Below are 26,687 nucleotides of genomic sequence, written 5' to 3'. Positions count from 1 at the left end.
TGACACTCCTTACAGGTGAGGCATCAGTCAATTATCCTTTGAGCAATGAGAAAATTTTAACAAATATGAAAAATTAGGGGTTATGTACTCAATGAATGCTAATGACTACTTGATTGTGGTAAAGAATCCTATTGAGGACCAAATAAAATGAACTTTTAAAGGCTTTCAGAATGTTGAACAAATAACTCAGGGACAGGGCAATTATCACTCAGAAATAAGTTAAACACAAACAAGGAAGACACTTTGGGAATTACGTAAATAACAACTGGCCAAGGCTTATAAAAGGCCCAATGTGGAAGTCATAGCCAAAACTAAAAAGCTTCTCTTAACAACATAACTCTCAACCCAACTCCTGACACCATGGCCTGCTGCACTACCAGCTTCTGTGGATTTCCCAGCTGCTCCACTGGAGGGACCTGTGGCTCCAGTTGCTGCCAGCCAAGCTGCTGCCAGCCCAGCTGCTGCCAGCCCAGCTGCTGCCAGCCAAGCTGCTGCGGGACCAGCTGCTGTGGGACTGGCTGCGGGACTGGCTGTGGCATCGGTTGTGGCACCGGCTGTGGCCAGGAGGGTGGCTGTGGAGCTGTGAGCTGCCGAACCAGGTGGTGCCGCCCTGACTGCCGCGTGGAGGACACCTGCCTGCCCCCCTGCTGTGTGGTGAGCTGCATCCCCCCAACCTGCTGCCAGCTGCACCATGCCCAGGCCTCCTGTTGCCGCCCATCCTACTGTGGACAGTCCTGCTGCCGCCCAGCCTGCTGCTGCTACTGCTGCCAGCCCACCTGCTGTGAGCCCACCTGCTAAAAAGCCAGCTTGCTGAATTTCAACTTCAAGTTTCAAATTCCAGCTCAATCTATGAACTAATTATCTTCAACCACCCCTGGACCACTAACAAATTCTTGAACTTTTATTTGGCTTTTGTTGTGTGGGTTACCAAATATTTGTGCCTCACAGACTTTGATTTCCCCACTGAGGCTGCCAAAATACAAACTTGACTCAAGAAATGGGAAAACCAATTTGCCTTGGGATTGACCTTCAGCAAGTATTTGATCTTATTCTGCATGGCTCAGTGCTGCCAAGGCCATGGAAAAACAGTCTGTCCTCAAATATATTCTTCTCCGATACTCTACCATCCTGCAGATTGCACTTCCTATGAAAGGGGAATGATATATCATGGTCTAATAAATTATATCTATTTGGTACAGCAAACATATCTCTTTTTTTTTCATTGAGTGGGCTCATGATGTATATTTCATAGACAGTCATACAAAATATTTTAATCTGGTTTTGCTACCCCACACTCCTCTTCTTATGCCATGTTAGGAAATTTGATCAGATCCAGTTGAAGTTTATCCCCATGAAAGGATATAGTAAAGGCAGTTCTAGAGCCTCAGAAATGGCACAACTTTATTACCATATCCCGACCTCACATAGTACTTTCACAACAAGAAAGCTAGGACCTCTGATTCTAGAGCCAGAATATGACTTATTTTTTTCATGTCTGTTAGAGGAATGCTCTTTCAGGCACTCTTCAAACAATGGTAATGAATGCTAGTAAATCACTCTTCCCTTTACATGTAGTCTTGCAGAGTAAAGCAAGATACTATAAGTTGGGGAAGCCTCGCTGAGGAAATATGCTTTCAATTAGATGGAGATTTTTTACTCCAAAAACATTGTTTTCCCGTTTTTAAACTGAAAGTGAGGATAATAAAGATTTTGCTCTATTTTTAGAATCAACATATCCACTTTGGTTTAAAATGTTTACTTAGAAATGCACACATATTTGTTATACATATATATGCATTTATATGTAATACACATATACAATGAATCTATACATATTTAAACACAGTATCACAGAACACTTCACAAATTTGGGTCGTTTGGAGGAAAAGATCAGGATTCATTCATGGTTCCTTGGAATTAGAACTGGAGGAGACCAAAGGTAATCTTTTTAATTAAGAATATTACTTTGGTTAAAATTACAATGCTTTATTCATTCAAGGGTTAATGAAAATCAAGTAATCAGAAAGTGGGAATAAAGGATAACATGTAAGTAAAGAATCAATTTCCCTGACATAGAACCTAGAGACGTGATCCAATTCAGAAAACACCTCTTGAACAACAGAACAGAAGTGAAGACGTTTAGTCCTCTTGCCTCTTTGATTCTGACTACTGACTACTTTCAGCTCCTGCTGAGAAAAAAAATATAAAATAAAATGACAAGTGACTGGTAAAAATCAAATTTGGCCATTTATCATTACCACACACTGCTAATCATTCATTCCCTCTTTCATTCCATAAGCATTGACTGAACATCTACCTGTAAGACAGTGCAGAATATGCTGTGTAGGATACCACGGTGCACCAGACCTGGGTCGATCACGCCCTTAAGGGATGAATGATCTGGTAGAGCAATTACACACTCTCAGCCCTGGAGGTGTCTGAGAGATCATCTCATTTTACAGATGATTTAGCCAGTGTTTAGAGGGATTAAGCAACTCTTCTGAGGTTCACAGTCAGAAAATGGTAGAACCAGTTTGAGAAGCCTATTTAGTTTAATTAATGTAATTTAATTCTCAGTTAAGAGTGCAGTCCCCTACATCACGTGACCACCTCTAACTACCTAACTCTGGATCTGTTTAAAGTCACTTTCAGCTTAAAATTCTATATATATTTTTTTAATTCAAAAGCACAAACTGAAAACAATTGAGAATTTATCAATAGGAGATGATTAAATAATGTGTGGTGAGATGATTAAATAAACTTGATTTTCATTAACTCTGGAATACAGCATAGCTGTTTAAAAGAATGAGCAATATGTATAGGATAGGCCAACAAGTTGTATAACTTGGATGAAATGGATAATTCCTATCAAAACTGAATCATGAAGAAATAGAAAATTTGAACAGATCTATAACTAACAAGGAGATTGAATCAGTAATAAAAAAACCTCCCAACAAAGAAAATCCCAGTATTAGAAGGCTTCACTGATGAATTCTACCAAACATTTAAAGAAAAACTAGCACCAATTCTCCTCAACATCTTCCAAAAAACTGAAGAGGAGGGAACACTTCAGAATTCATCTTATGAAGCCAGCATTACCCTGACACCAAAACCAGATAAAGACATTACAAGAAAAGATAATTATATGTCAACATCCCTGATGAATATTGATGCAAAATTCCTCAACAAAATACTATCAAACAGAATTCAGAAGCACATTAAAAAGATTAGACACCACGACCAAGTAAGATTTTATCCTGGAATGCAAGGATGGTTCAACACATGAAAATCAATAAATGCAATATATAATATAGCAGAATAAATGGGGGGTGGGAAACACATAGTTATCTCAATAGATACAGAGAAAACATTTGATGAAATTAAACACTCATGATTAAAAAACAAAACAAAAAAAAACCTCAACAAACTAGGAATAAAAGGAAACTACCTCAGCATAATAAAAGCCATACATGGAAAAGCCCACACGACATAATACTCAATGATGAAAGACTGAAAGCTTCTCCTCTAAGTTCAAGAACAGAAGAAGGATACCCACTTTCACCTTTTCTATGTATGATAGTACTGGAAGTCCTAGTCATCACAATTAGGAAAGAAAAATAAAAGGCATCCAAATCAGAAAAAAAATGAGGTAAAATTGTATTTGCAGTTGACATAATGGTACATATATAAAACCCTAAAGACACCACCAAAAAAACTGTTAGAACTAATTGATGTATTCAGTAAAGTTGCAGGATACAGTCAATATACAAAATCAGTTGTATTTCTATACACTATCAAAAATCTATCAGAAAGAAATTAAGAAAATAATACCATTTACAGTGATATCAAAAAGAATAGAATACTTAGGAATAAATTTAACCATGGAAGTGAAAGACTTGTACACTGAAAACTATGACACTGATGAAATAAATTGAAGACATAAATGGAAAGGTTTCATACTACTCATGGATTGGAAGAATTAATATTGTTAAAATGTCCATACTACCTAAAACGATCTAAAGAGTCAATGCAATCCCTATCTAAATTCCAATGGCATTTTTCACAGAAATGAAAAAAAAATCCTAAAATTTGCATGGAGCCACAAAAGACCCCAAATAGCCAAAGCAATCTTTAGAAGGAAGAACAAAGCTGGAGGCATCACATTTCCTGATTAAAAACTATATTACAAAGCTATTGTAATCAAAACAGTATGTTACTGACATAAAGGCAGACACACAGACAAATAGAATAGGCTTGAAAGCCCAGAAATAAACCCTCATATATATGGTCAAATGATTTTCAATAAGGGTGCCAAGGTCATTCAAGGGGAAAGGACATTCTGTTCAACAAATGGTGCTGGGAAAACTGGATTTCCACATGCAAAAATTACATATATTAATATAAAAAAGCAGGAAGAAAGATATTGAAGAATAGGCACCAAACTTAACATTGATTGTCTCTGGAATCCTAGTTTTGGAAGGAATGTGTGTGTTTTGGGGAAGAGAGGGAAAATATATTTTTAATTTATTAGAGTCAGAAAACAACCTACAAGCTAAAGTCATCAAGGGTCTCAGTTGGGAATATGTACATGGATGACTGAAGGCAGAAATGCCCGTTAGAGCTCTGAGGACCCTATAACTTGTACACTCTGATCTTACCAAAGCATCCTTCTTTTGGGTGTTGATGAATCAGGTAATAGCTCATGCTTTGATGACACTAATGTTAATTCTTCCAAGTCTGAACAACTTGTTTATGAAATCATGAACCTTAATTGAGTGACCACCTAGGGAGAAAGGTTATCAAAGGACAGGTAAAGCAAAGCAAGCCAGGGCAGTGGTTGGCCCAAGTCTTGTCTGTCACATGACTGGCATAAAGAGGTGCTTCCATAATGAGCCTTCACTTGATCCAGAGGGCAAAGAAGAAACATAATGAGACTTAATTGAGTAATGACCAAAGCAGGCTATTGAAATGCTATTTATAACTTTCTAAACAACTCGGTGTTAGCCAATCAGAGACTAACTTTGCAAATAGTATCAAGGAAAGATGCTAAATGTTAGGAAAATAGGTAGCTCTGGGGACTATATAAAAGGCCAGATATAGAAGGTACAGCCAAAACTCAGAAAATTCTCTTAACATAACTCTCAACCCAACTCCTGACACCATGGCCTGCTGCACTACCAGCTTCTGTGGATTTCCCAGCTGCTCCACTGGAGGGACCTGTGGCTCCAGTTGCTGCCAGCCAAGCTGCTGCCAGCCCAGCTGCTGCCAGCCAAGCTGCTGCCAGCCAAGCTGCTGCGGGACCAGCTGCTGTGGGACCGGCTGTGGGACTGGCTGTGGCATCGGCTGTGGCACCGGCTGTGGCCAGGAGGGTGGCTGTGGAGCTGTGAGCTGCCGAACCAGGTGGTGCCGCCCTGACTGCCGTGTGGAGGACACCTGCCTGCCCCCCTGCTGTGTGGTGAGCTGCATCCCCCCCACCTGCTGCCAGCTGCACCATGCCCAGGCCTCCTGCTGCCGCCCATCCTACTGTGGACAGTCCTGCTGCCGCCCAGCCTGCTGCTGCTACTGCTGCCAGCCCACCTGCTGTGAGCCCACCTGCTAAAAAGCCAGCTTACTGATTTGCGGTTGCCCGGGACACAGTGTCTATGAACAGTATATCTCCTCAACCACTTGCTGCTAGCCCGCCTGTTAAAAGCAAGGTGCTGATTACTTAAGAATGAAAGGAGAAGCATAGCAAAACTGCCTTGATCTTTGAAGAAGTGTTCAATTTTACTTGGACACTAAGTATCAAGATGTTTCTACGCCCCTCAGAAATAAAAGACGTAGGACCCTCTTGTGTGTGCTGAATTAGCCCAGTGAAAACGTGTATCAATCACTGTCATCAGTGATATCTCTGTTCTCCTTTTCTCTTGATCCCGCAATTTTCAGACCTGATTTCTCCTTGACTATCCCCTGTTAACTTCAAATAAAATGTTTAAATGTGCAAAGCAAACTGAGTTACTTTCTTTCTTCTATCTTTAAGCTTGTCCACCTTTAGCTGAAATTCAAGAAGGTGGATCGGCACTTTGATAATAATCCTAAGGCATAAATATAAAGTCTAAACCAGAAAGATTAAATGTCAATTACAGTGTGCTTCCATCCATCAGTTAATAAAATGCTCCATGCATTAAACAATGTTTGTAGTTATTCAAATAATTACATGCTCTAATATTATGGTTAGGTTTAGACCAATAATGACACTTTTAGCTAAAATATTCAGGTTGACCAAATCTGTGGGATTTTTACCTAGATGTACTTGTACCACTTTTAATTTCCTTCCATTTACTGTACTAAATGTTCTTCTTCATGCATGCCCAGTATCTAAAGAAATTGTGTTACCTACTAAATGGATTTTAAAATATCTACCAGATACTATATATCAGATACTATCTGTTTTCCAAGAGCAATTAGGTTTAACTCCTATGCTTTAGCCTATTACATTCTTCCCACTGATCCCCAAACTACACTCTAAGCTTCAAATACCAGCACTGCCCTCCATTGATCATAAGCATGGATAAGGTGTACCACTGGTGTCAATGAGAGCAGAATCAATAGCTATTTAGATACCCAGTGAGTTCCACTGTCACCATTTGTCAGGCTCATGCATTAGAAATCTGAAACAATTGTATATTTTGCACTTTGTAACCCCATGTGAAAGATGGTCCCTTAAGAAGTTAACACAAATCTAGACCAAAATGCCTTTTACCAATTAATTTTCAATTCTTCATTAAGTATTTGAGTGCAACATACAAAAGACAACAAGACAAAATATAGGACACTTTAAGAAAAATATTTTGCTAGTTATTTATAAGCTCCCAGCACTTACCTCTCAGATTTAATTGGCAGCAATGACAGATCGCGCGCGCACACACACACACACACACACACACACACACACACACGATTATACGTTTCAGAGAAGAATAAAGTAGATGGCAGTGCACTCTTCAAAATGTCCTAACTCACCGATGTTTTTTTCCTGAGCCTTGGTTCAAGTGTAGAAAAAAATTCAGCATTTCCTAGTCTCTTTTGACAGCAACAAAGAGTCCTTCATGAGAGGTACTACAGCTTGAAAGTTCTGTTTATTCATTTATAAGTGGAACAGGAATCCATGAATCATGCATTTTACTCCACCCCTTCAAAATCATATTCAACAAACATTTATTAAGGTACTACCAGAAGTTAAGCACTCTGCTAGATAGGACATTTAGTTAGGACATTTAGTTAGGACATTTTGACGAGTGCGCTGCCATCTACTTTATTCTTCTCTGAAATGTATAATTTTATATAAACTATGCCATTTGGTTCACAAGAAAAGACTTCTGGCCTAGAACATGAATAATATTGGCACATTTCAAGTTGGTTGAATCAAAGGAACTAGAATAGTCATTTGATTTGATGTTGGAGTAAAGGAGTTGGAAACTAAATTATGCATAACCAAAGGTACTCTTTCAATTCAGTGGATGTCCTGATGTCCTAAATTCTTCAAGATAATTTAATTTAGTCTGTATATCCAGAAGGAAAAACATAATAGTTAAAAATAGAGCACAATTACCCTTAGCCTTAAAGATCTGGACAGAGTCATGTGAAATAAACACCAACACCTGTACAAAGCAAGGGTGTGACGTGGACTAAAGTGGGAGGACTCTGAACACGGGAAACCACAAACATAGTCCAAGGAGCCACCAACATGATGAGTCCAGATGAAACCATAAAACAAAGTAATTTCTAAACTGTTGCTCATAATGTGTCATTAGTACTTAAACGTAAGCCAATCAGAGGACCACTGAGGAACAAATTTAAACAAAAACAAGGAAGATATGTTAAGAATTGTATAAATAGCAGCTGGCCAGGATATATAAAAGGCCCAACATAGAAGTCAGAAGCCACCACCAAAACTCCTCCAAGCAACCCAACTCTCAACCCAACTCCTGACACCATGGCCTGCTGCACCACCAGCTTCTGTGGATTTCCCAGCTGCTCCACTGGAGGGACCTGTGGCTCCAGTTGCTGCCAGCCAAGCTGCTGCCAGCCAAGCTGCTGCCAGCCCAGCTGCTGCCAGCCAATCTGCTGTGGGACCGGCTGTGGCATCGGCTGTGGCACCGGCTGTGGCCAGGAGGGTGGCTGTGGAGCTGTGAGCTGCCGAACCAGGTGGTGCCGCCCTGACTGCCGCGTGGAGGACACCTGCCTGCCCCCCTGCTGTGTGGTGAGCTGTATCCCCCCCACCTGCTGCCAGCTGCACCATGCCCAGGCCTCCTGCTGCCGCCCATCCTACTGTGGACAGTCCTGCTGCCGCCCAGCCTGCTGCTGCTACTGCTGCCAGCCCACCTGCTGTGAGCCCACCTGCTAAAAAGCCAGCTTGCTGAATTTCAGTTGCCCGGGACACAGTATCAATGGACGGTATATCTCCTCGACCACCCCTGGACCACTAACAAGTTCTTAGACTTCTACTTGGGTTTCTGTTATAGGGGCTACGAGTATATGAATTCTACCTGATTCCATTTCACAATGAACATCTTGACTCTCCACTGCGGACACAGAAGTTCTGTGAACCCATCTGCTGATCGTCAAATTCCTTTGGAGATACAATTTCTGGTTCTCCTGCAGGGTTGAAAATTACTGCCATACCATGGATTTTACCCTTGAGAACTGTCCACAAGTCTAATTTCCCCCTGCTTTCTGATCTATTTTTAGCTTCTGTTTACCTCAAAATTTTTCCAACATTAAAGGCACCAGAGTATCGCCAAGTGACATTCCTCAGATGTCACCAGAGAGAATGAAGCTCTTCACTCAATATTCAGCCTCTAAGAAGTAGGCTAGTCTTTTCCATATTTCAACATGTGATTCCATCCCTTTTGCGGTGGGAGGATCATAACGATCTTGCCTATTGGCTATTTCAATTGTATTTGTGATACAGTGTCTTCTGTCCTTTCTTAATAAATGCTACACGCTGGGCAAAGAAACCATGGTCAGTGTTTCTACTTGTACATAAAATGGGTTGATTGCTTGTAATTCAAGAATGCCTACTTGGAAGAAATACACTTGTTTCTGTTTAAAAGAGACTGAAACCATATATAGTGCATTCATTCATTCAATAAAAGTTAGTGACTACTACTTCTAAAGCAGGGACTATGGAAATCAGAAAGGTAAAGAATTAATTTTTATCCTTGAGGACCTTGCTATCCACAGAGAAAACATATACCACGGGTGCCAAAAAAAAAATGTATAGACATGATTTGTACTCATCTTTCGTTATCAGTATATATTGAGTATTATAATTTTAATACAGTATTTTCCTTTCTTAAAATGTGTATACATTTTTTGGCAGCCTCTTTATGTGTGAAAATAGCTACAAACAATGTGATGAGATAAATTGCATTCTCTTAACAGTTGGTACAAGAAACCTCCCTTTAGCCATGCTTTTGTAACCAATATGCCTTGACAATCCAACTTACAATAGGTTCACTCACACGGGATATGCATGTTGGCAACCCCAAAAGCTTAAGAGAAGGATGTTAAATAATTATACATGAGACAAAAAGAAGACTATTTCTTACTCCAGAAATGGAGTAAGGAGAAAAAAGAAGAAAAGAGATCTATTCAGGAGGTCATGAATATTAATCTATGATCCCGCCATATTAAGCTGTCACACTTACACAATCCTTGGAGTGGGTCAACTTTCCTGTGAAAACCAGTGAAGGAGCTGTTTCATGTCTGGGTTGCTTGAAGGGAAGATGCAGACAGCCCAGGAGCCACACAGAGCATGGGGAACCACAAGAAAGTAATGCCTCAGGAACTCTCAGAAATTGTGGAGATGCTTTGGATGGACATTGCTGTGGAAAGTAATATCTTGGTTATGTGGACTGCAAAGAAGAAGACAGAAGGATGTGAAACAGGATTTCAGAAAGAAAGAGATCACGTCAGGACCAGTAGGGGCTATGTTGGGGGCAGCATCGTGGAAGACTTCACAAGGAAGGTAATCTTTGAAGTGGGTCTTGAAAGTCATTCTAAATGGAAGAAAAAGTGAGTGGGAAAAAAAAAACACCCAATCTACACACCAATTAGAATGGCTAATATCCAAAGCCATGACAACACCAAATGCTGGCAAAATGTTGGGGGAGCAACAGGAACTCTCACTAATTGCTAGTCAGAAAGCAAAACAGTGCAGCCACTTTGGAATACAGTTGGGCTTTTTCTTACAAAGCTAAACATAGGCTTACCATACAATGCAGCAATTGCGTTCCTTAGTATTTACTCAAATAAGCTGAAAATCTATGTCCATGCGAAAACCTGCACATAAATGTTTATAGCAGCTTTATTCATAACTGCCAAAAATCGACAGCAACCAAGATGTCCTTCAGTAGGTGAATGGATAAACAGACTGTGGTCCATCTATACAACTGTGGTCCATCTATACAACTGTGGTACATCTATGCTGTGATAAAGAGAAATGGTTTATCAAGCCACAAAAAGACATGGAAGAATCTCAAATGCATATTGTTTAATGTAAGAAGCCAATCTGAATAGGGTACATATGATATGATTCCAACTATATGACATTCTGAAAAAGGCAAAAAACAATGGTGACAATAAAATAATTGCCAGAGAGATCCAAGATGGCGAAGTAAATAAACACTGTGCCTGCTTCCTTCTGTGAACACATTAAAATTACAACTAAATTACAGAACAGTCAACCTGGAGAATTATCTGACTTCTAGCTGAACAGAAGTTTTATAAACAAGGATATTAAGAAAGCCGCATAGAGACTTGTAGGAGGGGCAGAGAGGAAAAACAGGCTGGCACCAAACCTCTATGTGGTGGTTGAGAATCAGGAGGGCTATCTCAGCCAAGGAGGGTCCCCCCTGAGGGAACGAGGTACCCCAGCTCCACCCCAGGCTCCCCAGCCTGCAGTACTGATGCTGGGAAGAGGAGCCCCCACAACATCTGGCTGTGAGAAACAGTGGGGATTCTTACCCTCTGGGTGGGACGGAAGGTTGGGGGAAACCTAGATGTCCTCTTAAGGGACCCACACGCAGACTCACTCACCCTGGGCTCTAGCAGAGGGATGATGACTCGGGGGCCATCGGGGGCCATCAGACACTAATTCATACAGGGGGTTGGGGAAGACTGAGGTGTGTGGCTTCAAGGCAAAGGCTGGAGGATAGTTGCTATTTTCCCTGTGAGGGTTCCTCCTTCCATGCAGCCAGCAGGCAGCAGCCATCTTTAATGTGTTGAGCCCACCCCCCAATGCTTATAGCCAAATCTGAATTCGATTGGTCTGATGAGCTCTACTGCTCCACCCTGCTGACTCACTGGGAACTAGCCCTGCCCAACTCCCCTAATACCTGAGGTACTTTCTCCTTGAGCAGCCAGCTCTGCCCGCATTGCACTTTTTCTTGGAAAACTATCGGAATCCACGGGCCCCAGGCGGGCAGTGACTGGCCTTGGTGTGCTCTGAGACTTTTTCTGAGTAGCTACCAGCTCAGCACTGGCACCAAAGCAGAATTCACATTAACCTGATGACCACAACGCTAGTGACTCCCTGACACTCTGCCTCACCCAACTTGCATACCGCATGAGGCTTTATCAGTGGCTGAAGATTAAGGAAGCAGGCAGGTGGGCAGCAGGCCTCAGGGTGTCCTGGATTTTTGGGGAGCTACCCCAGGCCTGGTACTGGTGGCAGACATCCTTGGTTCATAGTGTGGCCTCTCCCATGTGCCTATAGGTTTAGCACAGGCAGTGAACAACTGCGGATCACTTTGTAGCTCCTACCAGGTAGTCCCAGGCTGGTCAGAGGCAGTAGGTGATCTGAGCCTGCACCAGAGCCCCTCTCAGGAGGCCCCAGAACCAACATACTTGGAGGTTGGCTTCAGACCACGGCAGAGCACCATCCAATTAGCCCTACAAGTGGCACACCCCAAGGGAAGTTTCAACAGGCACCAGAGCCCACTGGGGCAAATCCCATTCAGTGGGGTAAGCCTCCCTCACAGCAGTCTGTAATCTGTGGACATGGCCCAACCCCACAGCCAATCAGCCTGAGGGTCAATCCCACCCACTAATGTGCCAATAGCAATCAAAGCTCAACTATAACAGGAGGGCACACACAACCCACACAAGGGACACTCCTGGAGCACCCAGAGCAGGTGACCAGGGAGACTATGCCAGGGCCCCACAGGGCATCTACTACATAAGGCCACCCGGCCAAGACTGGGAGACATAGCAGATCTACCTCATATGCAGAAACAAACACAGGGAGGCAGCCAAAATGAGAAAACAAAGAAATATGTCCCAAATGAGAGAAGAGGAGAAAACTCAGAAAAAGAACTAAACAAAATGGAAGCAACCAACCTACCAGAGACAGATTTCAAAACAATGGTTATAAGGATGCTCAAGGAACTTAATGAGAACTTCAACAAAGAGATGGCAAGCATAAAAAAAGACATAGAAACCATAAAAAAGAACCAGTCAGAAGTGCAGAATACAATAACTGAAATGAAGAATGCGCTAGAAGGAATCACCAGCTGACTAGATGAAGCAGAGGATCGAATCAGCGACTTGGAAGATAAGATAGCAGAAAACACCCAAGCAGAACAGCGAAAGAAAAAAAATTCCAAAAAAATAAGGACAGTTTACGAGACCTCTGGGACAACATCAAACATAACAACATTCACTTCAAAGATTTACCAGAAGGAGAGGGAGAAAGCAAGGGATTAAGAAACTATTTGAAGAAATAATGACTAGGGACAAGAGGCAGAACAGAAAAGGCGGAAGAATGATGGGGAAGACGGACATGAAGGAGAAAGGAGAAAGATGGGGACCTCCATGACCTTGTTTAATACCGTAGGATGTGCTACATGTTAAATACACGTCATGTGAAGTCTAGTTCATTGAACACATATATCTGTCCTGTGAAATAGATATTGTTATCCTGGCTTGTAGATGAGGAAAGTAAGTCTAAATGAAGCTTAAAAAAAACCCCTGAATTCTGAACTCAATTCTGACTCCAAAACTCATAGAAAAAGAAATTAAGGAACTAGATGTAAAGAAACGTGAGGGGAAGTTCAGCAGATTTAAAGAGGGCTTTTTTGGAAGTTGTGGGCTTCAGAATAAATTTCTCTTTGTGCCTGTTGTTAAGTTATTGTCTCTGAGCCCTGGATAACCCAGGATTATCGCCATATTTTCAAGTCAACTGATTAGTAACCTAATTACATCTGCAAAGTCCCTTTTGCTCTGTAATGTATTCGTGGGCATGAAAACAGGGATCAGAGTTCATGGGGGCCAAAATTTTGCCTACCTTAGGGATTATTAGACAATGAGTTGACACTAATTCCTAGAGACCCAAAATGTCACTCTGGTCCACCAATGAAAGTGGTAGCTTATGGCGGCCAGGTGATAGTTGCAGTCTTAGCCCACACTTCAATCACAGTGGACCCAGTAGGTCCAGAGGTCCATTTCCCAGCTTGTGAATGTACGAGTATAATTGGAATAACCATGCTTGACAATCAGTGGAATCCCTATAATTAGCCCCCTGGCTTGAGGAATAAAGCTCATACGGTAGGAAGGGCCAAGTAGAAGTCTCTGGAAGTTACCCTCATTACACGAGTAGTAAACCAAAAATGATACTATATCCATGGGGGAACTGTGAAGATGAGTGCCATTATCAGACTTGAATAAAACCAGGGTGGAGATACCTACCTTCTCCCCACGTACGCACTTGTTTGTCCTATAGAAAAAGGTAGACAAATCTTATGGACTAACAGAACACTTATTTATTATTATTTTAACCTAATTTAGGTAGTGGTTCCAATTGAAGCTGATGATCCAGATGGAGTGTCTTTAATGAAATAAATCCGCATAGCCCTGGGCACCTGGTATGCAACTCTGGGATGAAAAATGCCTTCTTCTCTATATCTATTTGCAAGGACAATCAGAAGTCATTTGCTTTTACCTGGTACAACTAACAGAGACTTTCCAAGTAATGCCTCGGGGCTATGTCAACTCTTCTGCTCATAATATACTCAGGAGAGATCTTAATCATCTTGCCATTCCACACAACATCGTACCAATCCACTACATTAAGGACATCATGCTAAATGTTTCTGACGAGCAGGAAGTTTCAAGTCCTTGAGATGTCTTAGTAAAACATGTGTGAACTCCAGGTTAGGAGACTAAACCCCACAAAACTCAAGGAGTTTACAACCTCAGTGAAGTTTCTTGGAGTCAAATTGCCTACATGTTGAACTTTCCTTTCCAAGGTGAAAGACAAATTGCTGCTGCACCTTGAACTATCTTCAGCTAGAAAAGCACAGCTCTTTGGGGCTTTTGGGGTTTTGAAGTAAACATATATTATATCTGAGTGAGCTTCTTTAACCCACTTACTGATAATCTGAAAAAGACAGGACCACTGTGGATTCGGACCTTTTGGGAAAGATTTGCATTATCCCCACCAGGTAAAGAACCCTAACCAGCGGAGGTCCTGGCTAAGGGTAAAGAAAAATGAAATGGGTAGTGGAAGAAGAGTTATAAATATCAACTATAGCCTTGCAACCAATTAGAAGGATTATAGAAATTATGTATATTTTCTTCCTTGCTTATTTTTCTTCTCTTTTTCCCGTCCCTTGTATAGTATCATATGCTGTACCACAAGCTAAGTAAACTTCATATGAACCTAATTTCATTTAATACTTAACACCAGTCCTGTGAAATAGATATTTTTGTCTTCGTTTTGTAGATGAATAAATTAAGTCTAAAAGAGGTTAAATGAATTGAAATCAGGATCTCAAAGAGATATCTGTACTCGCATGTTCACTGCAGTATTATTCCCAATATCCAAGACATGGAAGCAACCTAAACATCCATCAACAGATGATGGATAAAGAAAATGCAGTATTTACATACAATAGAAAATCAGTCAGCCTTAAGATAGGAGTCAATCATGCCATGCCATTTGCAGCATCATGAATGAACCTGGAGGACATTATACTAACTTAAAAGAGCCAAACACAGAAGAATATGATCGCACTTATATGTGGAATCTAAAATAGTCAAACACATAGAAACAGAGAGTACAATGGTAGTTACCAGAGGCTTGAGGGTGGGGAACATGGGGAGGTGATGATGGTCAAAGGATACAAAGTTTCAGTTATGCAAGATGAATAAGCCTTAGAGATCTACTATATACCATAGTGTCTATATAACAATACTGTGTTATACACTTAAAGATTGCTAAAAGGATATTAATGTTCTTATCACAATAAAAAGGACAGGAGGAAACTATTGGAAGTGATGAATATATTTATGGCATTAATTGTGGTAATGGTTTCATGCGTGTATACACATCTCCAAACTCATCTAGTTATATATATTAAATATGTACAACTTTTTGTATGTCAGTTATATCTCAATAAGGTATTTATTAGATAGATAGATAGATAGATAGATAGATAGATAGATAGATAGATAGATGAGGTTAAATAGCTTGCTTATAATCATACAGCTCATAATTAAAAACTGAAATATGAACCCAACTCTGACTCCAAAACTCATGAAAAAACAATGAAACTAAGGGACTGGAAGTGAAGAATGGTGTGGGAAGAGTCAGCTGATTTAAAGATGGCTATTTTGGAAGCTGTGGGCTTTGGAATAAGTTCCTATTTGTGCCAGTTGTTAAGTTACTGTCTCCGTTCACACCCTCCCTTCCGTACTCAGCTTTGTGTTGCCGTCACGGTGCTCAGCAAACCACGTCATGGCTTTGCCAGAGGCTCCGTGTGAGGCTCTGCCACTAGGGGGTGACAGAGGAAAACTACAAAGCTGGAAGAGGAAGAAGGCCCTAATTCCCCTTTGCTTCCGTCTGCTGACCTGGGGCTCCCTGTATGCTGGTGGTTCCCGGGATTAACTCCTTCAGCTGCAGATGCTTTCCATAGCAGCACCTAACTTTACTTTGTCGTCTTCTCAACACTTGTACAACCAGCTTCGCTGCGCCCCTCGGAGTCACCTGCACCAGCCAACCAGTTCTCCTGAGTTTCAGCTCCACAGGGCACCCCCTCTCTAAATGTCTAAGTTTTAGTTCCTTCCCTTTTCCCATTAAAGAAACTATCACTCTTAGGGCTTTCTGCATTTCCTCCATTTGTGATATCTCAGGGTTCTCTTTTTATCCTTTTAGTTACCTAGCTAACAACTTAATTTAAAGTTCTTCCTATAAAATTCACTTGATTCAAATAATGGGTATGGTGCTGGTCTCTGGACTGGACCCTAACTGGTAAACTCTAATTGCCTTTTTAAATTCAGATTATTTAGTGAACCATTTGTTCAGACTTTTCCCTTATTCCCTTTGGTTAATCATAGTAGCTGATTGGGGGTGGGGGTGGGGAATTCGTTTCTGAGCTTTGGGGGTGGCAGCCAGAGAATGACAACATTTTAGGGCTGAGAGAATGTGGTTGAGGAACTAGAAATGTTACTTAGCACCATTTGGCTCTGTAGTTAAGAAAGCTCCCCCATTTAAAGTGGGCGGTGCCAGGGAGACCTGCCAGCAGACAGCCCCTTGTTCATTACTGACTTATTCCCCAAACCGTAACTCTGGCTTAAGAAACCCACTTTCCATCACGATTATCCAGATTTTACTGGACATCCATTTTCCCAATCGGGTTCATTTTAGTGAACACATATATTTGTACCTCACTTAACTGGGCATAATTCTCTGCTTCTACTGGCAGATTCTATAGCTTATAATAAATAATACAAGAGAATTAAACTGAAAGCCTAAGATCCCCAAGAAAATAGGCAACACTTTGAGCCAGCAGGAACTAGGTGAAGCTTCGCGAGCCGTGTGACTGGGTGCTGAGGTCCGCATGGTGCAATGGAAACACGTGTGTCTACGTGAGACAGGGCAGAGGAGTCTCCCCTTTTAGGTCATAGACACCTACACAACTATAGCCAATATCAGCTGCCCTCAAGGGGCAAAACAACATTACTTCCGTTTGAAAGAAATCCACTTTGAGAGTGATTTTCAGTGCCGGCCAATGTGCTGGGAAGAGTTCTATCCGCCTTATTTACACACCAGAAAAAATGTCCTGATGAAACTGGAAAGGGCCCCCTAAGTCTGCCATTCAACCCAAACCCAGACTCCTCAGCCCACATGCTCAGCAAAGTGGGCATTCTGTACTGAAAGGACTGGAGTTAAGGGCAGTCCTGACACCAGCCATTCTTTCTTCCAATCTGTACTGTAAAGGAGTTCACCAGAAATGTAAATGCAACTCAGGAAATAAAGACCAAATGTTTTTATTTACAGGCATTTTTATTAGCATGACAGCTCCCTATTGAGAAGGTCCCTATATCCTGCTGTTGTGAAGGGATGAACTGCTCCAGCTGACAGAAAGCTGAGTTGTCTTGAAGTGTGAAACCTCCCAGCACCTACATTCCTGCTGACGAGGGCGGTGCTGTCATGGGAGGGTTTTCCTAACAGCAACCCGGAAATCCACCGAGTTGTTGGGAGACGGACGTTGGTAAGTCACATAGAGGCTCACAACAACCTGTGACTAACACACATAAAAGGGATCTTTTGCTTCAGTCCAGGATCTTGGTAGTAAGCAGTTTTCCTCTCTGTATTGGAGCATCCCCAATCTTCAGCCTGTACCCTCTCATGGGCTTCAGGCGGCTCACTCTCTGCAAGTCCCACACTGAACTCACCTTTGACCCCTTCCCTACCACCCTGGATGGCAGCTTTTGGGCTCAGTTGCCCTCTCACCTATGAGTAAATCTGAAACCTAAAAGTGGTGCTTGGCCACTAATAGCTAGCATCACCACGACCTACCATCTCTACTTACAAAAATACCTTCCAAATTCTACCACCTGTCACCAGTTCACCAACCACCGGCATCCCTGTGCATCCTCTCTCCTGGACCACTTACTTGTTCTCCCTATTTCCACTTTGGCCCTGCTGCAGTTCATTTTCCATGGGACATAGCTCCCATTTTATCACTCACTGCCATAAATCATCCAGTGGATTCTCAAGGCCCTTAGAACACAATCTAAACTCTGTGGAATTACCTACACATTCCCACGTGGCCGGGTACCCGCCTACCTCCCTGACCTCATTTCCTATCACACTCATTCGCTTTCATTAGACTCCCACCACCTGGCAAAAATTGCCCCGACCACCTTAACCAAAGCAGTCATGTTCCCTGCACTAGTTCCCAGTCTTTCTGTCACACTACTCTGTTTTATTTTCTTCTGGCCCTTGTCACTGTCTGAAGTTCTTATTTATTCGTTTGTTTGCTTTCGTCTGTCTCCCCCACTAGAATGAACACCGTGACAATAAGGCCCTTATCTGACCTGTTTATTTACATATGCTTAGCACCTAGCATGGTGCCAGGCATTTTACTGAATGAATTGATACGTGGGGAAATAAATGAGTGAACATAATTTAAATTATGTAAAGTTTAATTCCACAAAATATGATTTTTATTAATAAGTGTGAGGTATTGCCATTAGATGAGCCATCATTCACTAACTGTGTGACTTTAAATCATTATTTAATATCCTTACTCAGTTTCATCATCTGGGAAATGGGTATAGTGATCTCATAAGGGTGTAAGAAATAAGAAAGAAGATGTGCATAAAATACTTAGCACTATCCCTGGCACATGATATACATTTAATAAATGTTAGCTATTAGTGGAGGATAAGATTAGGATATTCTAGTTAAAGAATTTTTTTTTATTGTGGAAACTGATAACTACCCAGATAGTGGTCCTCAGAAAACTGAATGATGTGATGAGAAATCCCAAATATGCCTCTCTTCTTTATTCCCACCCGATTATGATACCCTCTAAGACAGAAATCATGCTTTCCTCTTCACTCCCACAGAATACCCACGGAGCTTTCCTACCACTGTCCCTGCCTTCAAATGATCTCCTTTCTACAGAACAGTATTTTGGTTAAGAAAGAGGCTCTAAGCTCAACTCCTCTTATGGTCTCAAGACCTACCATAAGTTGGTCCCATCCTTCCTACCAATCTTACGTACAACTGATCTTGAGGGCCATTTTCATTCTAGTCAGAACAACACCCCCCCAGTGAGAGGGAAGATGGCACAGTGGCTAAGAGCGTGGAATCTGGAGCCAGATTGCTTGGCTCCAAATACCAGTTCCATCACTTAATCACTTACTAGTTACTTCGCCTCTCTGCGCCTCAGATGCCTCATCTGTGAAACGGCAAGGAGAGCAGCACTGCATACAGCTTAAGCTTGTGGTGAGAAACGTATAAGACGTACAAAGCACTCAGCACAAGACATGATGATGATGATGATGACGATGATGATGGGGCTCCATTCAAAAACTACAGTCATCTTTCTAAAATACAGATCTAATCACATGACATTCATGTGCAAAAACCTTCAATGAATGTCCATTGCCAATAGGATGCAGTTCAAAATCCTGGGCGTAGGATACTAAGCACAGTACATATCCTTCCTACAGTGGCGCTAACCCACCTTTCCAATGTCATCTCTCATTATTCTCCTCTGACACCTCCCTACGGGAGATCCAGAATCTGTGCTTTAACCAGTCAACACTTTTGCCATCCCAGGAACACACCATGGCATTTTGCTTCTGTTTCACTTGCTGAAATTCCCTTCCTATTCCCATTTACCTGCTAGCTAAGCTCCTGTTCAATCTTCAAGACCCACACTAATGTTCCCTTTTCATAAAGTTCTCCCCAAATCTTCCAGTCTGTGACTCCTACCTCTAAACTCCCACGTGTTACCTAGAAAACCTGAATGTACAACCCTGTACTATCATTTTCCAGTTGACTTCTCTGTGTCTCTTTTTCCCTGTGACCTCCTCAAGGGCAGGAACCTATTTGCTTCTTTTTTGCATGATGTCTGAGTTAGAGCAGGTGCCCAATCAAAGAGTGTGTGACTGAACAAAGAGGTATCTACTGAAGCAATGTGCACAAGCTCATTTCTAGCAGAGGGAATCCAAAACCGCAAAATCATTCTAGTAAGAAGATGACTAAAAATGAAAGCAGTTTTCAGGTTAAGCATCTTTTGGATCCATGATCTTCTTGATTTGCATGTCTTTTGACTGCGGACACCTCTATCTTGTGCAATTTTCTACTTATTTTTAGGGCCTGAGCCATTTTATTAGAAGATGGGTCAAGAAAATATACATGTTTTTGAAGACTTCCAAAGTAAGGTATATCTGAAGGTTTACCAGTTAATATTTCTCCCACTTTAAAGTAATTCTAAAACATCCTACTAAGTTTTTTTTTTTTTTACATATATGTGCTCAATGATTTATTTAAAATATTATTTATGTATTACGTCTCTATCCCCCCCAATACGACGTAAGTCCTGGACAACAAATCTCAGGCCTTCATCAAGAAGGAAGAGGAGGGAAGGCACACTAAGCTTTATGTCCTTATTTGTTTAAATAATTTTATCATAATGGTTTTATTGGTTTAGATGTAATTTGGGGATCTCCTCAAGTGTGTTCCGTAGAACACTAACCTATTACACTAACCTATGAAAACTAACACACAAAAATTATTCCATGGTCAAGTAAGTTTGGAGAAAAATATGTGCTATATCTCTTTAGTGAAAAGTCACAGAGCACTTTGGCATATTAAAAGCTCTGAGAGGTCAACCAGTGAAGAACTCAGTATTTAGCAAACTTATTTACCAGAGGAGCCTTTCATCTTCCTTGGAACAGGTGCTGGTGGGACTCATTTTGGGAAATACTGCACCGTTTACTATCTAAATGGCCCACTACGACTAGCCTTTGGGTCATAAATAATCTTAATTCATAACATGGTTCAATGGAATTTTAAAGGGCCTCCGTCACTATCACCCACATGGGTCTTAAGCCCCATATATGTGCTTCTGACAAGTTATCATTCAAAGCACATATGAAGGGAATGGAGACCAAATGAATTGTTACAGCTCTGTAAGAAAGTTTTTCTTTACATAGAACCAGAATCTCTTTCTCTATAGATCCTATCCATTCATTTTAATTCAGCTTCTGGGAGCCACAAAGAATAAATCTAAAAATGTTATCACTTTTTCAGTCAGAAAGCCAAAATTATCAAATAGAATCTTTGGTTGCTGGTAGAAGAGCCATCAAAAAGCCTACTTATCTCTTTCTCTGAAAAGAAGACAAAAAACCTGGTGACGATCGGTAGATACCTAGCATACCAGGCCATCATTAATGATGAGTAATGATTAGAAGATAATGACTTTGAAGACTGAAATGAAATGGCCGTGAGTGACAAACAACCAATGTGAAGAGTCCTAATATGACAGCAAAACAAACTAAACCCCTTTTATGAGATGAGGAGTATGTCTTAGGTAATAAACACTTAAGTAATTAGATGGTTTTTATGGAGATAGCTATAAACTGAAACATGGGGAAAAAGATCTTGCTAATAGGCTGACGCCCAGGGAGGTGGGTATATAAAGGCCAGGGCAGAAGAGAGAAGCACTGAAACACCAAGAAACTCCTCTTCTCAACCCAACAAAACCCAACTTTTGCTACCATGGCTTGCTGTTCTCCCTGCTGCTGCAGCGTCCCCACCGGCCCTGCCACCACCATCTGCTCCTCTGACAAATGCTGCCGGTGTGGAGTCTGCCTGCCCAGCACCTGCCCACATGACATCAGCCTCCTTCAGCCCATCTGCTGCGACACCTGCCCTCCACCCTGCTGTGAGCCTGACACCTACGTGCCAACTTGCTGGTTGCTCAACTCTTGTCACCCAACTCCTGGGCTGTGTGGAATCAACCTGACGACCTACGTTCAGCCTTGCTGTGAAAGTCCCTGTGAGCCCTGCTGTTAAGCAGCCATGATTCTGTACAGGTTCACTCATGTGCTTCTCAACATCCCACCAGCACCCGGCCTTCAAAACCTGCTACTACCTACAGCAAGCTAAATCGATCCCCAGTCCCTGGGCCATGTTTTCATGAATTAGCCCAACTTCTTAAATCTTCCTGCTTTGGGAGAGTTGGAGATCTTTCCATTAGGCTATTTCATTGCTCTTTGAGAAATAACCACTTTGACTATTGATTAATAAACTTCATTCTGGCTTAGCAAATATGGCCTTGTGATTATTTACTCCAGGTTCCCTCTTAGGGAACGCGGATGCCTAGCTAAACCTGCACAGCAAGTCATCCTACCCAAGATCTACCCGAGCAGAAGGAGAGCTCTCGTGGTGGAATCACTGAAAAATTAAATACTGGCTCTTTGTGAGAGGTTAAAAGGTGAAAATTTTCAGTAGGTCATTTTGTAGGATCTTTTTATTCAACAGATATTTTTTTGAAGACAACCATTGTGCCACGCAATATGCTAGAGTCTAGAGATTAATATGATGTTTTTAAAATATTTTATTTATTTTCATTTCTATTGCTCCTGAAATTGATTTTTCTTTCTTCTTTAATTGACTAAATAAATCGATCACTTAGCTAGGGTGTGGAAATAATTTTGACTCCCATTCATTGTCATCAATAAAATTCTAAGCTCAATGTCATTTTAAGGAGTCTATACAGAGAGTGCCAAAAAACATACACCCATTTTAAGAAAGAAAAACTGTATTAAAATTGTAATTCTCAATATATACCGATAACAAAAGATGAATTCAAGTCACATTTGACTTCTGCAATGACAAGTGGTGCTCAAAGTGGTTACCATCAGTGTCCAGACACTTCTGATTACGGCAAACTACTGCTTGGGCAACGTTGACCAGTGTCGACTTGTATACATTTTTTTTGGCACCCTGGTGTATATGCATTTCTTGATATATGCTGTCTTCTAGGAAAATCGATTTTGAATGAATATTAGCATTTATTGAGTATCCTTTGCTTCCTCAAATTAGGCTTGGCTTACATTAGTCATAACTATTTTTAGAAGTTTACTAGTCCAAATGACATATAATATCAAGTCATTGACATAAACTAAAAATATCAGGCTATAGTACAGTCTTCTTTATACACCAGAAATAGTCACACAATTATGGGAGCAAAAACATACACTTCTTTCTACAACAAAACTTTTATGATGACCATTAGTTCATCTCCTTAGTTGTCCTGGAAAAACCCAAGAGCAGTAAGGATTTAGCATTAAGTACCCAGGGTGCAGTCTAGTTGTGTATTTTCTTGCACTTGCCTTAGGACTTGGGGCCATTTGCTTCTCTCTCAGCCTCTGTTTCCTCCTTGTTACAGCAGAAATACTACTCTCTTCCCTGCTTATGTCTCAGGATTGTTGTGAGGCTCAAATGACCTACCTAAAGGACCCACAGCAGCACTCGGGACACAGGTGAGGGACTCTCAGCGTCACACAGGTTCCCAGCTTTCTCACCAAAAGGATCCTTCTAGTTCTTGAAAACTGTGTTTTTCCCAAACGGCTTTTTAAAAGAATAATTTAGTCCTTTCATTTTTGTTCATAAATACATTTATAAGTATCAGTGAGAGTTTTAGGGCTCATATAATGATGGTTACTCTGCCAAGTTACCTCTTTTTCAGTCAAAAGCAAAGTAGTTTGATGTTTTCATACATGTTTGTAAGGAATAAATATTTAGACTTTATTTTTAATACTGAAAATAACTCTTAAGTCCTATTACTACTAGGTTGGCCCTTTGGGCATTCAAAGACCCTTGGTTAGTTAAAAAGCCCCGCCTGGAAACCAGATGTGTGTCCTAGTTCCGGCTCTGCCTCGGGCCGTCTCTATGATCCTGAGCAAATCACTTGAGTTCTTTGGGTTTCAGATCCTAAGTCAGTAAAGTGGGTTGGTCGACCAAGTCCTCTCTAAAGTCACTTATAGTTTTGGCATTCGATGGTCCTAGGTTATCCAGAAACATTGTAAATAACCAGTACTCGATGCCACTAACCAAGCCCACCCCACCCTATTCCTCTTACTGCCTTCCTCTGTGATAGCTGACATTTGGTGAATCCACGGGACACTCAAATAGGGGCTTCATGCACATTATCTCATTTATTTCTAACAAAAACACTAGGAGGTACCTACCATTATTCTCCCCACTTTATCAGTGAGGAAACTAAGGCTGAGGAAGTTACTTGCAAAAGTTACACAAACAGTGACAGAGGAGGGATTAAACCTGAAACTGCCTGAATCCAAAGTCTCTTCTCTTTCCACTTCACCAAAGCACTTGCCTCCTCTGCAGACAGAAATATGATAACATTGCTCTTTTTATCCAGGAGAAAGTATATGCCACTTGGCAATACATTCTCTACTATTCCCTGAATCGTATATGTGGTTGTATATAGTAACTCAGCTTTCTCTGTGATTCAAAACAAAATGAGAGTATACAATGAGTCTAGAAAAAACTTTACATTTCTAAAGTGAAAACAAATCATCTTTTCTTTTACAAATATATATGTATATATTTTATTAGTTTCAGGTATACAAAGCAATGTAATAGCTAGACATTTACACCCCTCACAAAGTGATAACCCCCCCAATCTACTACCCCTCTGACGTTGTATATACAGTACCATTGACTATATTCCCTATGCTGTACTTTACATCCCGTGTGTGTGTGGGGAATATATATATATATATATATATATATATATATATATATAGCATGTATATTTAATTATAGTTGACATTCAATACTATCCTACTTCAGCCTCAGGTGTACAGTGCCGTGTTCAGGCACCCACACCGTCCATGAAGTGATCCCGTGATAAGTTCAGTACCCATCTTACTTACCCTACATAATCTAAAGAATAAAATAAACGAGCAAACAAAACAGAAAGAGACTCAGAGATATAGAGAAAAAATATGATGGCTGTTAGATGGGGGTGGGCTGGGGGATGGGAGAGGAGGTGAAGGGATTAGAAAGTACAAATTGGTAGTCACCATATAGTCACAGGGGTATGAAATACAGTTTGGGGAATATAATCAATAATGTTGTAAGTCATCTATTTTGGCTGGGTGTTTAGTCTTGCACTGAAATGCAGAATGTTTGGCAACTCAAACATATTTTCAATTTTCTGATGAGTTTTGATAATCTAGTTCAAGGTGAAAGCAAACTACCCTTAAAGTTAATAATTGTTTATCTTTGATAACAGAATAAAAAACCAGGTCATTTCATTTTTCTTTCAAATTGTTCCTGGCATCTCTCCTTCCACTTTCACTAACTCTAGCCTAATCTAAACCCTGATCACCACACCCCTGATTATAACGACAATCTCCTAGTTGACCTTGAGTCAAGTATTCCCTGCCCCTTCCTCCACCGAAACTATACCTCTGCCAGATCAGGCTTCTCTCCCTCTATACATTCATATTAGTTAAATTGAATTGCTCAAAACTCTAAGATGACTCAAGATTTTTTTATTTTTTTTTTTAGATATTTTTTTTATTGGGGAAGGGGAACAGGACTTTATGGGGGAACAGTGTGTACTTCCAGGACTTTTTTTCCAAGTCAAGTTGTTGTCCTTTCAGTCTTAGTTGTGGAGGGCGCAGCTCAGCTCCAGGTCCAGCTGCCATTGCTAGTTGCAGGGGGTGCAGCCCACCATCCCTTGTGGGAGTTGAACTGGCAACCTTGTGGTTGAGAGCCCACTGGCCCATGTGGGAATAGAACCAGCAGCCTTTGTAGTTAGGAACATAGAGCTCTAACTGCCTGAGCCACCGGGCCGGCACTCAAGATTTTTGTTTTTACTGAATCAAGACTAAATTCTTCAGGGTGGTTCTCCAGACCCTCAATAGCCTGGTACAGTCATTTTCACAAAATTTTACTTCCAACTAATCGTGGGACAGCAGCCTCCACTTTATAATCAGGGCAATGCTCCCTATACAACAGTCAAGAGAGTGGCCTCTGAAACATGGCTGTCGTACCCTGCCACTTACTAATTATGTGTCCTTGGTTACATCATTTAACTTCTCGATGCCTCAGAGTCCTCAACTGTTAAATAAGATTAAAAAATAGTATGTACCCTACAGAATCCCTGATGATTTAGGCCTTCTTTCTTTTTTGTTCATAAATCTGCCCAGCAGGTGAAAAACAAGCAAAGTCTGAGAAACTGTCACAAACCAGAGGAGACCAAGGAGATGTGATGACACAATGTAAAGTGGAGCCTCAGGTTGGATCCTGGAACAGAAAAGGGACAACAGTGGAAAAACTAGTGATAGTTGAATAAAGTCAAGTAATAGTTATGTACCAATGTTGGCTTCTTAGTTTTGACAAACGCACAACGGTATTGTAAGATATTATCATTAAGGGAAATTGAGAGAGATATACAGGAATGCTGTACTATCTAATTAAAACATGTACAGGTCTTAGGGCAGTATGCGTGGATTGTCGACTCCTAGTCCACCTTTTTATACTCTGTGATGCTTCGCTAAGGACCCCCTTCTCCTTTGGCTGGTTTTCTATTAGATTCCACCAATAGAGGGCTCTACAAGGAGACTATAAGGCCTGTGGAAGGAAATAGGGTCTTGTTACCCTAGCAACAGTCCTTCATCTGGCAGAGCAATAGGTTCTAGTGTCCAGCTTCTGTCCACACTCAAAAAAAAAAAAAAACAGCATCACTGCACCTCCTCATAAACACTAGCATCAGCAAGGAAGTGACTCCTCTCTTCCTCCCACAAAGGTCCAAACCCTGACCCCACAGGACCTCCCCTCTGAGCATCTGAGCTGAAAGCAC

The 26,687-nt window shown here is 41.2% G+C and overlaps 3 protein-coding genes and 1 long non-coding RNA gene across 4 annotated transcripts in view; 3 read left to right on the top strand and 1 right to left on the bottom strand.

Moving 5' to 3' along the window:
• Positions 1 to 26,687, bottom strand: part of LOC141568817 (uncharacterized) — a 323,632-nt gene that overhangs the window by 154,803 nt on the left and 142,142 nt on the right. The window lies entirely within an intron of this gene.
• Positions 327 to 1,196, top strand: LOC141568816 (keratin-associated protein 9-3-like). The gene has a single exon (XM_074319527.2). The coding sequence runs from the start codon at positions 361 to 363 to the stop codon at positions 796 to 798; it is 438 nt and encodes a 145-aa protein (XP_074175628.2). The 5' UTR covers positions 327 to 360; the 3' UTR covers positions 799 to 1,196.
• LOC141568815 (keratin-associated protein 9-3-like) lies at positions 5,138 to 6,014 on the top strand. The gene has a single exon (XM_074319526.2). It carries the CDS (start codon positions 5,162 to 5,164, stop codon positions 5,597 to 5,599), a length of 438 nt encoding a protein of 145 aa, XP_074175627.2. The 5' UTR covers positions 5,138 to 5,161; the 3' UTR covers positions 5,600 to 6,014.
• On the top strand, positions 21,521 to 22,133 carry KRTAP3-1 (keratin associated protein 3-1). Its single transcript, XM_019747759.3, has one exon. It carries the CDS (start codon positions 21,566 to 21,568, stop codon positions 21,860 to 21,862), a length of 297 nt encoding a protein of 98 aa, XP_019603318.1. The 5' UTR covers positions 21,521 to 21,565; the 3' UTR covers positions 21,863 to 22,133.

This window comes from Rhinolophus sinicus, chromosome 12 (assembly GCF_057876585.1).
Source record: "Rhinolophus sinicus isolate RSI-liver-muscle chromosome 12, RSI-T2T, whole genome shotgun sequence".
Taxonomy (NCBI): domain Eukaryota; kingdom Metazoa; phylum Chordata; class Mammalia; order Chiroptera; family Rhinolophidae; genus Rhinolophus; species Rhinolophus sinicus.
Note: the sequence above shows the minus strand (reverse complement) of the source record. Positions and strands in the feature narration are given on the sequence as shown.

Excerpts from the sequence above, each read along its gene's own strand:
- KRTAP3-1 (XM_019747759.3), top strand. The coding sequence starts at position 21,566 with ATGGCTTGCTGTTCTCCCTGCTGCTGCAGCGTCCCCACCGGCCCTGCC.
- LOC141568816 (XM_074319527.2), top strand. The coding sequence starts at position 361 with ATGGCCTGCTGCACTACCAGCTTCTGTGGATTTCCCAGCTGCTCCACT.
- LOC141568815 (XM_074319526.2), top strand. The coding sequence starts at position 5,162 with ATGGCCTGCTGCACTACCAGCTTCTGTGGATTTCCCAGCTGCTCCACT.